Source organism: Tribolium castaneum, chromosome 8 (assembly GCF_031307605.1).
Source record: "Tribolium castaneum strain GA2 chromosome 8, icTriCast1.1, whole genome shotgun sequence".
NCBI classification, from domain to species: domain Eukaryota; kingdom Metazoa; phylum Arthropoda; class Insecta; order Coleoptera; family Tenebrionidae; genus Tribolium; species Tribolium castaneum.
In genome coordinates, this window is record NC_087401.1 from 10,889,956 (window position 1) to 10,904,472 (window position 14,517).

The following is a 14,517-nucleotide window of genomic DNA, read 5'->3' on the forward strand; positions in this document are numbered from 1 at the left end:
TGATTTTTTACGACAGTTGCGGGTGAAGTACGGAAATGTCTGACATGGCTACCAACCGTCACACCTATTACACATTGAAAAAGGTCATTCAAGGCCTTTTGCAGGACAGGGGGACAAAGACTGTTAAGGGGTTGGGGAGTAAAATTAATAATACCTAAGTCTACAGTGAACCTAAAACTATTCTAATAATAAAATCGCACCAGAAATTCCTCAGCTCAAAATAATAGAGCGATTTAGCCCATCTTACCTCTATACCAAGTTGCACTGTTTAATAGTTAGAGGGCGCCAAATTTCAAAAAATATTTTCGATTTCTTTTAATAACTTTTTAATGGAATAATCGATTTCAATGAAATTTTCCATCAAAACCATCTGTTTTCATACTTTTGCTTTTGTTTTTTCTTGTTTGTAAAGTACTCACCAATCAACAACTTAACTCATTTTAAGACATATTTTCGTTCTTTTTGATCAATTTTTGTAATTTATAAAATTTTTGGATCGGCTTCGGTTTCGGAGTAAAAAATAATTTAAGTCGATGTGTCAAAATTTTAGACCTTCGCCTATTTATTGTTATTGGGTTTTAAATATTTTTTTTATTTTGGCTTTAGTTCCTGTACATGAATGCTAGATAACAATAATGTAATTAGTTATTAATTTAAACCAAAAAGGCATTTTTTCACAAAATTTTAAATTTCTAAAAATCGTTCGATTTCTACCCAACACAACTAATTAAAATCTACACCGTCGTTATGGAAAAATGATTACTTACAATTATAATAAGTAAAGTAGTAATTGAATTAAATAATTAAACGCATTTTTAAAACCAATAATAATAATTGACAAACGTCCGAAATGTTGGCACTTTTACATAAATTATTTTTTTATTCCAAAGCCAAGGCCGATACAAAAATTTTATAAGATATAAGAAGTGTTCAGAAATAAAAAGTGTTTCGAATAAAAAGAGAATTACACCATTCAGATAACGTATAACAAAAAATATGTTCTAAAATGTGTTCAATAGTTGATAGGTAAGAACTTTACAATAACATAAAATCAAAAGAAAGTGCACCAAAAGATGTAGTTTTGGTGACAAATTACTTGTACCAAGTTTCATCAAAATCGATTATTTCATTTAGAAGTTACTAATAAAAAACAAAAATAATTTTTGAACTTTCACGCCCTCTAACTTTTAAACGGTGCAACTTGGTATAGAGGTAAGTTGGGTTAAATCGTTTTATTTTGACTTGGAGAATCTGTGGTTTCTTTTTGTTACACCCTGTATAAACTATTTTATGGCTTTTACTTCCTTGTGTCAACAATTTTCCTGACTCTTCAATGGACAAGGAAATGCGATGATCGACTTCGACTCAATGAAAATTAAAGAGAAGACAATATTGTTTAAACCTTTGTTGATTAAATAAAAATAAAACAAGTTAAATTTTTTATGAGTGAACAAAGAAGACCCGATGACCATAAGACAAAATGCGCAACCCCAATTAACAATAAATTCCAAGAACAATCGCCCATAAAATACCAAAATGAGGGGCCCTGTCCATGCAATAAAGCCTCCTGGGTGACGTATGTGCCCATATGGGGCTGCTTTCCAGGAGGATTAAACAGGAATAGGGTTTTTCGCCGCTTGACATTCGCCACCAGTGGCGCCCCCTACTCCGTCACTTTTGTTGTGTTATTGATTGAATCGAGTAAATCAAAAATATCCGGTTTTGTGGCAAAACGGGCACAAGTCGGGTCTTCGCCGCCAAGTCCGAGGTACAAAAGGTCGAGTTTCATTGATAAGCCCCCAAACCAGCCCTCAGAACGCCACTTTAACCCCCAACTCGTTTCCCTGATTCCGGGGCGAATTTCACTCATTTCCCGTCGAAAATGTCCAAAAAGGCCATCGCCGATCAGGAAATCACCATCAAAGACTCCCTTTTCGAGTTCGTTAAGACCCACATAACGGACGCCGACTTGTCCCTCATCGACGATATCGTCCTGTCTTATGTCGTTGCGATCCTGGAGGACGTCAGTTCGGACCCTGTCTTCAACGTTGAAGGTAAATGCGAAGGTTTGTGTTGGGGTTTTTACCCAGAAATTGCAGATTTCTGCGAAATGATGACTGCGTACTTCCCCGAATTCGAGTCGATCAATCATGCGACTGTCTGTCAGTGGATTTTTGAATTGGCGGCGAAGTTGAGGGTTGAGGAACCGGAAGAGAAGTCCGTGATTGAGATTTCGTTACCGGAAATTGTACCGAAGACAAAACCGAGACAATTGGATAACAGGGATAGCTTTGATTTGCCCAAAAGAGTGCACAGGTTGTCGGAAATGAGCGATGGGGGCTCCACGGACAGCTCCTGCTGCGATTTTTTGGACGAAATCGATGTCTTGCAAGAAATGTTCCCCCACGTTTGCTCCATTGAGGTTAGTGACTTATTAATAAATTGTAAGGGAAGATTTCATTCGTTAAAAATTTTAACAATTTTTTTAAAGAATTGAAATAGTAATAGGAAAATAACCGATTGTAAATAAACGTAAACTTTATAAAACGTATAACAATGTAATCAAATCTAAATTGTATCATAAATAATAAGTCCAAAATCTTAAAGAATCTAGAAGTAAAAATGAAAAAAAAATACGAATGTGAATATAAAAACTTATTTTTGTTTGTTATCGAATTAGATCGCATTGTTTGAGAAAACGAAAAAAAAACACAAATTTAACAATTGTCTAAATTTTGATTGCTGAAATGAACTTTAAGTTTAGTTTAAAAAACCAAAAAAAAAATTTCGGACGTCAAAGGAAAAACTGATGAAAAATATTAACAGGAAAATTAAATATTAAAGGATTTTGAATCTGAAAGACATAATGATAAACAAAAAGTGAGCTTCAACCACTTGTAAAACACGAATTAATTAAGAATAGGAAATTGTGAAAAACTCGGATTTCATTGCTTGAAATTGAAGAATAAAAAACAATGAAAATAAATCGTTTTTAGAACATTAAAAATTTAATCCGCAAGGAACTTGAATAAATTTTTAATTTGATTTCTATTAATCGGCTCTATATTTGAAGATGAGAGATGAAAAAGAATTAAATTAAAATTGAATTTTAATTGCTAATATGAGCTAGATAACTTAAAAAAAAGATGTTTTAATTTTAACAACTACATCTGAGATAAGGAAACGTGACAATTACAACAATAAACTTGTAAAACACAATTTGGACGTCATTTTAGACGTCAGTTGTTTAAAAATGAATCGGAAACATGATGAAATCAGCTCACAAATGTCTGCAGTAGTTTTAAAGTCCTATAAATTGAAAAAAAAAACGATATAAAAGAGAAGGAACAAAACTAATTATAAAGGAAACAAAAAGAACAAAGAATTATTGAGTTTTCAAAAATTTGAATCAACTCGAAAATCTATCTTAAATAATAAGACTAAAAATCTAAAAATTAGTAAGGAAATGTAAATGTAACAATTTCAATATTTTTAACAGGAAACGAATAACAATAGATTTTAAAGCACAACTATAAGAATAAAAATAATGCACGAGTCCAAAGTGATCAATTTTAATTGCTAAAACGAACAAGAAACTTAAAAAAGTAAAAAAATATGTTTGAAATATAAAAATTAATTCCAGGATAGTGAAACTGAAAAATAATATAAATCTGCATAAGAAAAATAGAAAATACCCTAAATAAATCTGAAAAATACTGAAAGATGACACAGCAGATTTGTAAAACATTAATTAGAAGTCTTAAAAAAATGTTTTGAAAAACAAGATTTCAGTTTTTTGAAAATGCTAAAAAGTTCGATTTTCTATTGCTGAAACAATACATAGAATCAGCTCAAAAATGTTTGAGATTACGAAATATTTCTAGCCGTAGAAATAAAAAAAAATCGAAGTAAGGAAAAGGAAGAAACCTGAAAAGCTCTGAAAGTTGAAAAAAATTCGATTGTAGAGAAGATAATTTAAAAGAGAAAATGAAAAAATGCATGTGGGTCCCTTTTCGACCAAATGTAAATATAAATAAATTTTTAAACTTTAATTACAAAACTGAACTAAGAAAAAACTCAAATATTAGGAAAAGGCAACTGAAAAGTTATAGTAGAAAAGTAACAAAATAGTAGCCCCTAATTAAATCTGAAGAATTTTGGAGAACAAAAGAATATATTTCATCCACCGAATGAACTTTGAAGCATTGAAGCTGAAACAGTAAAAAATCCACTTGCAAAATATAAATTGGAGAATAGGACATTTTAAGAAACTCGAATTTCATTGCTTGAATTTGGAGAATAAAAAACAGTTTCAAAAAAAGGCAAATCAGTTAAAGAAAGTATAAAAATCTTTAAAGGCCGGTTTACAGAACAATCACATATTAATTCGCAATTTTTGTTTTTTGACAGCGTAGCGCAAATGACAGCTGTAATTTGAATTACTTTAAGCTTGAAATAAATTTGAATTTGATTTCTAAAAATTAGCCCTAAATTTGAAGCTGAGAAAAAAATTAAGAATTAAATTAAAAAAGTAAAAAAACTGGAATTTTGAACATAAAACCGAAATCCGAGATAAGGAAACTGAAAAATTACAACAATAAACTTGTAGAACACAATCTAGAAGTCTTAAAAATTTAAACTAATTTTTTAAAACTAGATGTCAATTGTCTGAAAATGGTGAAAAAGTTTTTTTTTGTAAATCTGAGACATGAAATCAACTCAAAAATGTCGGCAAAAATTTAAATTGTATAAAATGAAAAAAAAAGCGAAATAAAATAGAAAGAAGATATCAACGGAAATAAAAGGAACCAAGAAGTATTGAATCCTAAAAACTCGAATCAACTCGAAATGTTTAATAAAAATCTTAGAGAAGAATCAAAAAGTAAAAATGAAAAAATAATAGAATCTAAATAAATAACTTGAATCTTTCAATATTTTTAATTGAATCTAATCACAAAATTTGAAGAAACATAAGTGTGAGAATGAAAATAATGCGGTAATGATAAATTTTAATTTGTAAAATGAACTGGAAAAAAAAAATTCAATCAGCAGACTTGTAAAACACAGAAATTTTAACAATAATTAAAACAAACTTTGAAAAACCAGATTCCAATTTTTTTGAAAATGCTAAAAAAGTACGTTTTGCAAGTTCAGAAACTTAGAATCAGCTGAAAATGTATGAAAATACGTAATAAATATTTCTAGTCCTACAAGTAAAAAAATCAAAATAAAGAAAAGGAAAGAAGAACCGTGAAAAGCTGGAAGAGGCTGAAAAGTGATCGCTGTAAAATAATAAAACAGCGCCTAAACAAGTCTGAACGACTCTGAAAAATATAAGCATATGTTTTATCAAAAAAACTAAATTTTGAAGCAATAAAAAACGAACACAAGCTGAAACAGTACAAAATCACAACCATTGGGAGAATAGGAGATTTTGACAAAGGAATTACATTTCAATAAACTCAAAAAAGTCGAAACATACTTAACGTGAGGTTTACAGAAGATTTAATTGCAATAAAAAAACTTTGTAATTTTCAATACTGCCAACTTAATTGCACTAAAAGGGGCCAATTTCGCCCAACCATCGTACTAAGACCGTTTGTGCCCAGGATGGAGCCGTGTCTGATTGGTGTGTTTCAAAGGTGAAACATTGCTTGGCCATCGCCAGCGGGGACATAGAGCGCGCCACCCAGATTCTGATCGATCGTCAAGAAAACGGCCAATGCCTCAGCCAGAACAATTCGTTGACGATCCACGTCAACAAGACAACAATCGACGACGCAGAATTGAAGAACCGCATCATCGAGCGGTACTCCTACATCGACAAGGACGCCTTCACCAAGGAGCACCGGCCGGTGGCCCCCAAAGTGGAGCCCAAGAAGCTGGTCCGTTACCGCGACAACAAAATCGTAAGTTTGAAGGGCGAGCGCTTCACCGAAGTGAAGAAGGGCGAGGACGTCGACGACATCTCGCTGAAGAAGAACAAGAAGGGCCACAGCACGCCGTAACCAACAACCGACGTTCGGATGAATAAAAATAGTTTTAAAATTCTGATTAGAGTAGGGTATATTTATGTAATGTCTGGCACTCTTAACTAGCTATAGGGAGCAAGTGTTGGGTAGGGGATAGCGTCCGGAACCCAACAACTTGCTCCTCGTCTACACACACCGGTAGTATTATTATTATAAGGTTCAAGACTAGTCAAAATCGCGGAGGTGGCTCGTGCGTATCCTACTTCATTTCGAATACCTGTGATTCTCGTAAAGTAAATGTATTTTCGTACATTTTATCTCAATCAGTGATATTATCAAGCATTTGGTTGCTTCGGTTTTAACGTTCAAGACTTGTGTTTTGTGTTGTTTATCCCTTTTTTACCTTTCTCGATTATAATAAATATGTTAAGTGTAACAATGGAACTTGTTTTTCTACCGATGACACGCTTCTAATAGCTTTTTTACTCTTCTTTTATGGGCTGCATGTGCAACTCACTCACTTCATATCACATTTTTGATAACAACGGACGCAATTATGTCAAAACAAATGAACGCAGTTATGCAAGTGTTGCTATTGGTAATGGTGGTGCCGGCTATCGCAAGTAAGTATCTTTGTTTTTAACGTTTTCATTGTCTTTCTATATCTAGTTTTTTTTAATAACTGTGTCACAATCATTACAACAATAAAACGCGCAATTTTTTAATTTCGCGCCAATTCACACGTTTTTTTGTATTTCATTCGTATTGCCAATATACAGGGTGATGCGTGGATTAAAGTTAAGACAGTTGCGCTCTCTAGTGGGCAGTTCTGAAAGTACTGCTTTACGAAATCGCGGGAAAGTTATGTTAATTAAACCGGTCAGTAAATAATGTAATCCAAAACTTGAAAATGTAGTTTTTTTATTTTTTGAAAAATCAATTAGCCAAATGTTTTGTTGAGTATCTCGAGTAATAAAATTGTAATTCATATTGGTCAAAAATAAAAAATATATACAGGGTGTTTCACATAATGTGCCTGTAAAATTCTACCTAGAATACATATGCCTATACGATTACATATTTTGAAAAACTAGTCTTCTCCAGTTTCTTCACTTTTTCAAAAAATTAACTCTTTCTGAAAAATAGCAATTTATGACTATTAATGAAACAATGATTAGTTTGACAACCAGTGTCATGGGTTTCCAAAAATTAAATAATAAAATGTGAATTTTTTGTATCTAGTGTTTTGTGACTTTAGGTCCGTACATTAGATGCAGGGCCTCGTAAAGTTGTGTGAAATACTCTGTATAAATTACATCAATAGGGAGGATATTTAAAAAATTAAAAATCGGTTAATTTTGGACCGAGGGAGAAAAAACATTAAAGCCTCGTTTGTTGCAAAATAGCACTAAAAATAATAAAATCTAAAGATTTCAAAGAAGAATTAAAAAGTAAAAAAGGAAAAATAACAATGTGAATATAAAAACTTGAAAATTTCAAATATGTTGTATAAAATCGAATCGAAAACCTTGAAAAAAAGGAATAGTAATACATTTTAAAACAAAGTGTAAGAACGAAAAAAATGTATAACCTCAAAATTGCTAAAAGAATGAAATTTCAAAATTACAAATTCAATCCGATATATAAAAAATAAAAAATAATAGATATAAATCTACATAAAAAACTATAAAATAGCTTAAATAAATGTAAAAAAAATTAAAACGAATTTTGAAAACTAGATTTTAGTTGTCTCAAAAAGGGGCTGGGTATAAAATTTATGTCCAACGTGACGACAAAGTCACATTGTAATTAATTGTTAAATACGATGCACACTTGTTGCATTTTATCAAAAAAAAAATGTCCGATATTTTTTTTTTCTACAAGAACTCGGACAAGACTTGCAGATAAATAAAAATGAAAAATTAAAGTACAAATATCTCCTAAACCTAAACCCGATTATTTGTCCAACTCGAAAGTTTTTTTTTAATTTTTTTAAGATTAAACGTCAAAATCTGAAACAATTTTTAATTTTTCGGCCACTTCACCAAAAATTGAGATTAATTTAATTTGGAAATTTGAACTTTTGTATTATGTATTTTATTTTGTTTTTTACAATCTCAAGTTACAGGGTGTTTAAGATATTCGTGTAACAATAAACTTAAAAACTGACAACACGCACGCACTAGTCACAAATTTTAATAGTTAATAATAATAACAAATATTGCATAATAAAAATGGTGTTCTACTTATAATGCTACCTTATCTTCGTAGAAAAAAACATTAGCTTGATGTAACTTCTCTAAAAAAATTGCAGATTTGTGATTGAATTTAACTACATTATTTAACATTTTTTGTGGAAACTAAAATATACAAGGTGGTGCACTTTAGATGTATGTACAGGTGGTGCATTTTCGAATCTCCAAAACTAAAAGATTTAGAAAATCATAAGTGGCACATTTTCGAGTTGGTTTTTGAAAAAATAGTACATTATTGTACGAGTTTTATACGACGTTCTGTTTGACACGAATAGATTTGGAGCACGACGAAGGAGTGCTCCAATAGAATGAGTGCCACAGTTAAGTCTCATTTTATGTAATTTTTTTATTTTATTTAAATTTTTTAAAGATATTTTTACTAAAATTCTCTTTGGGTATTTAAAATACTATATACAGGGTGGCCAAATTGAAGCTTCTTTTTAGGCGAACTGACGTAACAAGATATGTCCAGTGTATTCGAAAATAAAAATTTGATTATTAGTTTTAAGTGATTCAAATTAACTAACGTCGCTCCTGTAGCGTGAAATATGAATTTGACATTTCTAGAGCCCCGAACCCGCATAATCGGGGGCCGCCCACTCCCCATCACCGCCATCCCCTACCAACTCAGTCTCCGCCTCAACTCGCGCCACATTTGCGGCGCTGCAATCGTTAGCCCCACCCTCGCCGTAAGCGCCGCCCATTGCTTCCCCCGTCCTGGCGCCTACTCGATCAAAGCCGGTATCAGCTCGCTCAACGAAACTGGCGAAACAATTCACGTGGATCGTGCCCAAATCCACCCCAAATACGATTCAAACGGAGTCGACTACGACATCGCCTTGGCCTTCCTCCGCTGCTCTCTTCACTACACCCCTAAAATCCGCCCTGTTGCTTTGCCACGCCCCGATCAACCGCTCCGCGTCGGAATGGTGGGGATTGTGAGTGGGTGGGGGGTGATGTTCTCCAATGACGATAAGAGTTTCTCGAATGTGCTGCGAGGGGTGGAAACGCCGGTGTGGGATTGGCAGACGTGCAAGAGGGTGTATCCGGGGGATGTGACACCGAGGATGTTCTGTGCTGGGTATTTGCAAGGGGGGAAAGATGCGTGTCAGGGGGATTCAGGGGGGCCGTTTGTCGTCGAGGGGGTTCTGTACGGGATTGTGTCGGCGGGGATGGACTGCGCACAGCCGGGGTTCCCCGGGATTTACACCAATGTGTACGAATTAAGGGCGTTCGTAAAGGAATACGGCAATGTTTGAATAATAAATTAAATAATTACGCAACTTGTTTCAATAATTTTTTTATATTTATCTAAACTTTTAGCTATTTTTAGCTCTTTTGACAAAAATATGTTGATTTAACTAAGTTTCTGCTCCGAAAACGTGCTAAACAGGCCGAAAATGTTTAAAATAAAGTAATTTAAAGCTCGTCTCGACAAAAATATCTTCCTGTAACTGAGTATCTGGCTTTCAAAAAATGTTAATCATTGAACAAATGGTTAAAATAAAGCAATTTACATCCAAAACGACAATTTCTTAATTTATGTACCTAGCCCTAGGTGTAATTGTTTTAGATTTAAGGACGTATTAGATAAAGGTTGACTGAGAGTAATCCGGAGCTTGTTCAACAAAAAATGCCGGTTTAAAAGCCGCTTTTACAAACGTTGGATAACTTTAGAAAAAAAGAAAAAAAAAATTTTAGAAAATACATTATTGTAACAATTGTAACTACAGTAATTATACCATCTGGAGTTTATCTGACGATTGTAACATCCACCCTAAGTGGTTTTTTACACACAAACGTGCTAAATCTGTCGGAAATATTGTGAAATTATTTAATTTATAATCGGCTCCAAAAAAATGTGCATGTAAATAACCAAATGGCTTAAATAAAATGTGTTATTTTATTCTAATTGACATATTTTTTCGAAAAAAATCGTCGACTTGCTCGTTTTTGGGACAAAAACAGCAAGAACTGTTAAAAACAAAGTAATCCAGGGTGTGTTTTAGCAAAAAATGTCGATTTAACTGACTTGGAAATTGTTGGAAAATGAGTAAAATATTTTAATTAAGAGCTAAAACAACGATTTGTCAGTTTTTATTCCGAATAAATAATGTTTCTGACCAAAAAACGTGCTGAATCGGTCAGAATTCAGAAATGTCGCGAAAATGTCGAAAACAGTAATCCAGAGCTTTTATTTCAACAAATTTTTTTATGGATTTAAAATAACTAACTAACTCGTATTAACGCCCAAAACTGCGAATTTTAATTTTTTCGCAAAAATATTAAAAAACCTGTTAAATCGCAAAAAAAAATTGTTAAAATTCGACAATTTGAAGCCAAAACGAGTTTAATTCTCAATTTTGTCAACCAAAATTACGTCGATTTATTCGTTTCTGACAGAAAATGGCTAGGATTGTATTTAAAACAGGTAACACATCCTTTTAATGTCGTTAAGACATTAAAACGTGCAATTCATAGCTAAAAAGATACGACTTTTTAATTTTTTTGCTCAAAAATCCATATCTCCATTTGGTACTAAAGATTTTGACTGCTTTGGGAAATAGAACAATTAAGCGCTAAACAATTTGTTAGTTTATTAAGAAAAATATACGTTTCTGACAAAAAAAAGTGTCAAAATGGTCAGAAATGTCGAAAATAGAATAACCCAACAATAAATACATATATCTTAGTGAGTTGTTAACTAAGCTTCTGAATAAAAAAATGGCTTGAAAATGGACAAAATAAAGTAAAATTCATTGCCAAAACTAGGATTTTCTGATATAAAATAGTATTAAAATGCTCAGAAGTAGTTAAACTAGAACAATTCAGAGACAAAACGACAATCTTCGTTTATTTTGAAGAAAGTAATGTTGATTTTATTGATTCAATCCAAAAAAATGTGCTAAATCGGTTAGAAATGTCAAAAATGGAGGTTGTTGCAACAAATAATGACGATTTAACAATGTTTATGGGTCAAAAACATGTTGAAACCCTCGAAATGGCTGAAATGTTGCAACTCAAACGAAAAGTAACATCATTTTTACCACATTTCTGCCTTAAAATATTTAAAAATTTTCGAAAATGGCTAAAATAAACCAACTCACACCCAAAAGATCCGATTTCTATTTTGTTTCGTTAAAAATAATGTACCTAATTCAAAAAATCAACTTGATTGGTCGAAAATCAAGGACAAAAAAGAGAAATTTATGGTCAAATGACGATTTTTTTTAAATAAAAATATAACAATTTAATCGAGTTTAAGTCGAGTTTTTAATTTAAAAACGTGTGAAGTCAATGATATTCAGACAAAAGTAGTGCCAAGTTTAATTGTTTTCGACAAAGTACGTCGTTTTTACCACGTTTCTACCTTTAAAAAAATGTGAAAGGTCTCGGAAATGGCTGAAATAAGTAAAGTACTCGTAGTTCAGATCATATAACACCACAATTTCGTCAAAATAGTTCGATTTAACAAAGTTTTTGGCTTCTACAGTAAAGAATTCAGACCCAAAACGACAAATTTTTAGCTTGTTTTGACAAAAACAGTTTCGTTGAACCAAGTTTTTGACCCAAAAATCAAAAAACGTCTATTTTATTTTAAATTTTTAGTGTTTTTAGTTAACAATTGTTAGTTTGTACAGTTTTTGCACATTGGAGTGTGGCTTAAACCACCAAAACGTACAAAAATAAAAAAAAATTAGTATTATCCACTGAAAATAAACAAGTCGTAATTTAAGAAAAATGGTGGATGCGCCGGGAAAATATAAATTAATAGTTGGTTAAAACATTACACTGGACAATGTTTTTTTACATTTAAAGCAGGTTTTTAGTGCAAAATTCTAAAGTCTAACAAATTTCCAGATTCTCCAAAATCGAGACACACTTATGTATATTTCGTAAAAATATTCAAAGTTTTTAAATAAAGAAAGCTTTAAAAAAGTATATTTTCCGAGCAAAACGCTCGGAAATGGCTGAAATGGTAGAACTCAGACCCAAAGCAATGTTTTTATGCAGTTTCTAACGCAGAAACGCTGGAAAAAATTAATTGCGAAAATTGTTTCCAAAAGTAGGCTTGTTCTCCCTCTCTTCCCCAAATCCATTCAAGGAGAGTGCCCTGTTCCCGTCTCCATGACACCTTTTATTTATTCGTGTTGTTTTGTCATTTTTTTCTAAACAGTTTTTCCCATCACCGATTTTCACAATGAAAACCTCAGCTCTGAGCGTACTCTCCAAAATTAACAGCAATGTGGTACAAAATGTAAGTCCCCCCGTATCAAAATCCCCCATTTTGACAATTCCCCCAAGTCTCGTAGACTCTTCTCGTTTAATTTCGAGATGACACCGGCAAGTCGGCAACCGGAAGCCAAAGAGGAGACAAAACCGGAAGAACAACCGAAAAACTTCCGCTACAATGTATGCCAGCCCCGGACGAGTCCGGTCGAGAGACCCAACTCAGCCGGGGACGTCATAGCCCTCCAAAAACAGAACGTGAAGGCAGCCATCGAAGAACAACAACTCCAACCCTCCATGCTCCCGGAATACTTCCAAAAAACGATGGAGAAGAGCGTGCTAACGAACCCGGAACCGGAACACACCGAAGAGGGCCGCATCAACAAGGGCCTCAACCCCAAAAACCCCAGGTTTGGGCCCGAAATTGCGCGAAATGTAGTAATCCCCCCGATTCCAGGCGGTTCCAGGTGTCGAAAACCTACGCCAACGCTATCCTGCCGCTGAAAAGCGTCAAACTTGCCAACCCCTTCCCGGAACCCGTGAAGATGATGATGTCCAGGACCGTCTCCGACGACGAAAAGGCCGAGCAAATGCTGGCGGAGGCCCGCAGCCAGAAGCAGCTCAACGAGCAAATCGCCAACAAATCCTCCACCTTCCGCTCGTTCTCCACCGAAGTGAAGCGCTGGTACTCCAAGACGGTGGGCGCCGACCCCGACAAGTGCAAGAAAATGGGCAAGGGCAAGAAAGGCTGCCCCAAAATGAAGCTGGACAACTGCCCGCCCCCGGCCCGCACGCGCTGCGACCGTTTCGCCAAACATGTAGGTGAAAGATTTATGATTTTGTAACAATTTTGGCCCAATAAACAATATTTAACCAACCCGTGTTGTTTCTAGATTGACTGCAAAAAGCAGGAAGCCCCTTACCCGGCTTATAGCGAGTTCTGTCACGAAGAGATCGAGGAAAAGCCCTCATCCTGCAAAATGTGCCCCTGGAAGCCGGAGGAGAACCCCAACTTCAAGCCCTCCAAGAAGAAGTTCCACACCAGCAGCCACCCCCTGATGGTGCGCCGCAGCGGCCTTGAGATGGACCTGACCCTAAACGACCCTTTGGTGGAAACGGCCACCGAAGAGAACGACATGTTGTGCGATTTGCGTAAGGTATGAGTCGCTTTACCCGAATTTGGAGCTACTCCAGTTGGCTTTTCAGCCCCCATGTGAGCGTCCGAAAAACCGGCGTTGTCCCGAACCCAAAACCAAAAAAAAGGAAGAGAAGAAGAAGAAACCGAAACCGAAACAGGAATGCGCGATTCTCGACAACAACATCCTCGAGCCAATTGGTGCGCTCCTCGAACCCGAGGCAATCACCCTCAAGAGCAAAAAGCCCAAAGAGCAGGGACACGGCTCGTGCAAAATCCCCAAATTCAAGTTCCCCTGCTGCGACCAGAAGGTCACCCGTACCGACCAGGACGGCCGGTGCCCCACCAAGCGGCGCAAGCCCAAAGTGCGAGATTGCCCCCCTGATGAAAAGTCCTGCGACACGGTCGAAGTCGTGGAGGAGTACAGTCTGAGCGGCAGCGGGGGGAAGAAGGACAAGACCAAGTGCCCCCAAATCGACATGACCACGCTCAGGGAGGAGCTGGATGACGATCCCTGCCGTTTGAAGAAGAAGGGGACCACGAAGATTTGTCCCGGGGATTTGTTGAAGAAGAAGAGGAGGAAGCCCAGGAAGAAGACCAGTGGGGTGATCGCACCAGTTGAAAAAATCGAGCCCCAGCGGCCCACCAAGTCGGTTTAATGTACGTAATGACAAAACAACAAAAATAAAAAATCATAAAAAGTTTAAACGCGCGGTTTGATTTTGAGGTTAGGGGGTTCACTCACCTGTCTCGCAGCGTCTGGCGACTGGGGGGCACCACTTACACACTTTATTTGACTATTTTTTGTAAAAACACAAGCGATTTTCAAAACGAATTTTTCTTGGCGTCGGTCAGTCACGTTGGCACTACTGACGTCACACAACCGACGGTTCTGTGCCGTTTTATCGAAACTATTTGCTAATTG

General features: G+C 35.2%; 3 protein-coding genes across 5 annotated transcripts; all 3 read left to right on the forward strand.

The window, feature by feature from the left end:
- Positions 1-1,615: 1,615 nt before the first annotated feature.
- On the forward strand, positions 1,616-6,416 carry LOC660839 (uncharacterized protein). Of its 2 annotated transcripts, none has more exons than XM_015982400.2 (3): positions 1,616-2,054; positions 2,100-2,422; positions 5,610-6,416. In XM_015982400.2, the coding sequence occupies exons 1-3, from the start codon at positions 1,883-1,885 to the stop codon at positions 6,006-6,008; spliced, it is 894 nt and encodes a 297-aa protein (XP_015837886.1). In that variant the 5' UTR covers positions 1,616-1,882; the 3' UTR covers positions 6,009-6,416. The 2 variants fall into 2 exon arrangements, with proteins under 2 accessions (XP_015837886.1, XP_972135.1); XM_967042.4 differs by having other exon boundaries at positions 1,620-2,054; positions 5,643-6,416.
- A 56-nt stretch (positions 6,417-6,472) lies between these two features.
- LOC660786 (serine protease P67) lies at positions 6,473-12,171 on the forward strand. 2 transcript variants are annotated; one of them, XM_966990.4, is made up of 2 exons: positions 6,473-6,595; positions 8,795-12,171. In XM_966990.4, the coding sequence occupies exons 1-2, from the start codon at positions 6,529-6,531 to the stop codon at positions 9,484-9,486; spliced, it is 759 nt and encodes a 252-aa protein (XP_972083.2). In that variant the 5' UTR covers positions 6,473-6,528; the 3' UTR covers positions 9,487-12,171. The 2 variants fall into 2 exon arrangements, with proteins under 2 accessions (XP_972083.2, XP_008196155.1); XM_008197933.3 differs by having other exon boundaries at positions 6,491-6,595; positions 8,768-12,171.
- A 153-nt stretch (positions 12,172-12,324) lies between these two features.
- On the forward strand, positions 12,325-14,300 carry LOC660731 (uncharacterized protein). Its single transcript, XM_971262.4, has 5 exons — positions 12,325-12,485; positions 12,533-12,867; positions 12,915-13,275; positions 13,351-13,614; positions 13,664-14,300. Exons 1-5 carry the CDS (start codon positions 12,429-12,431, stop codon positions 14,249-14,251), a joined length of 1,605 nt encoding a protein of 534 aa, XP_976355.1. The 5' UTR covers positions 12,325-12,428; the 3' UTR covers positions 14,252-14,300.
- The last annotated feature ends 217 nt before the right edge of the window (positions 14,301-14,517 follow it).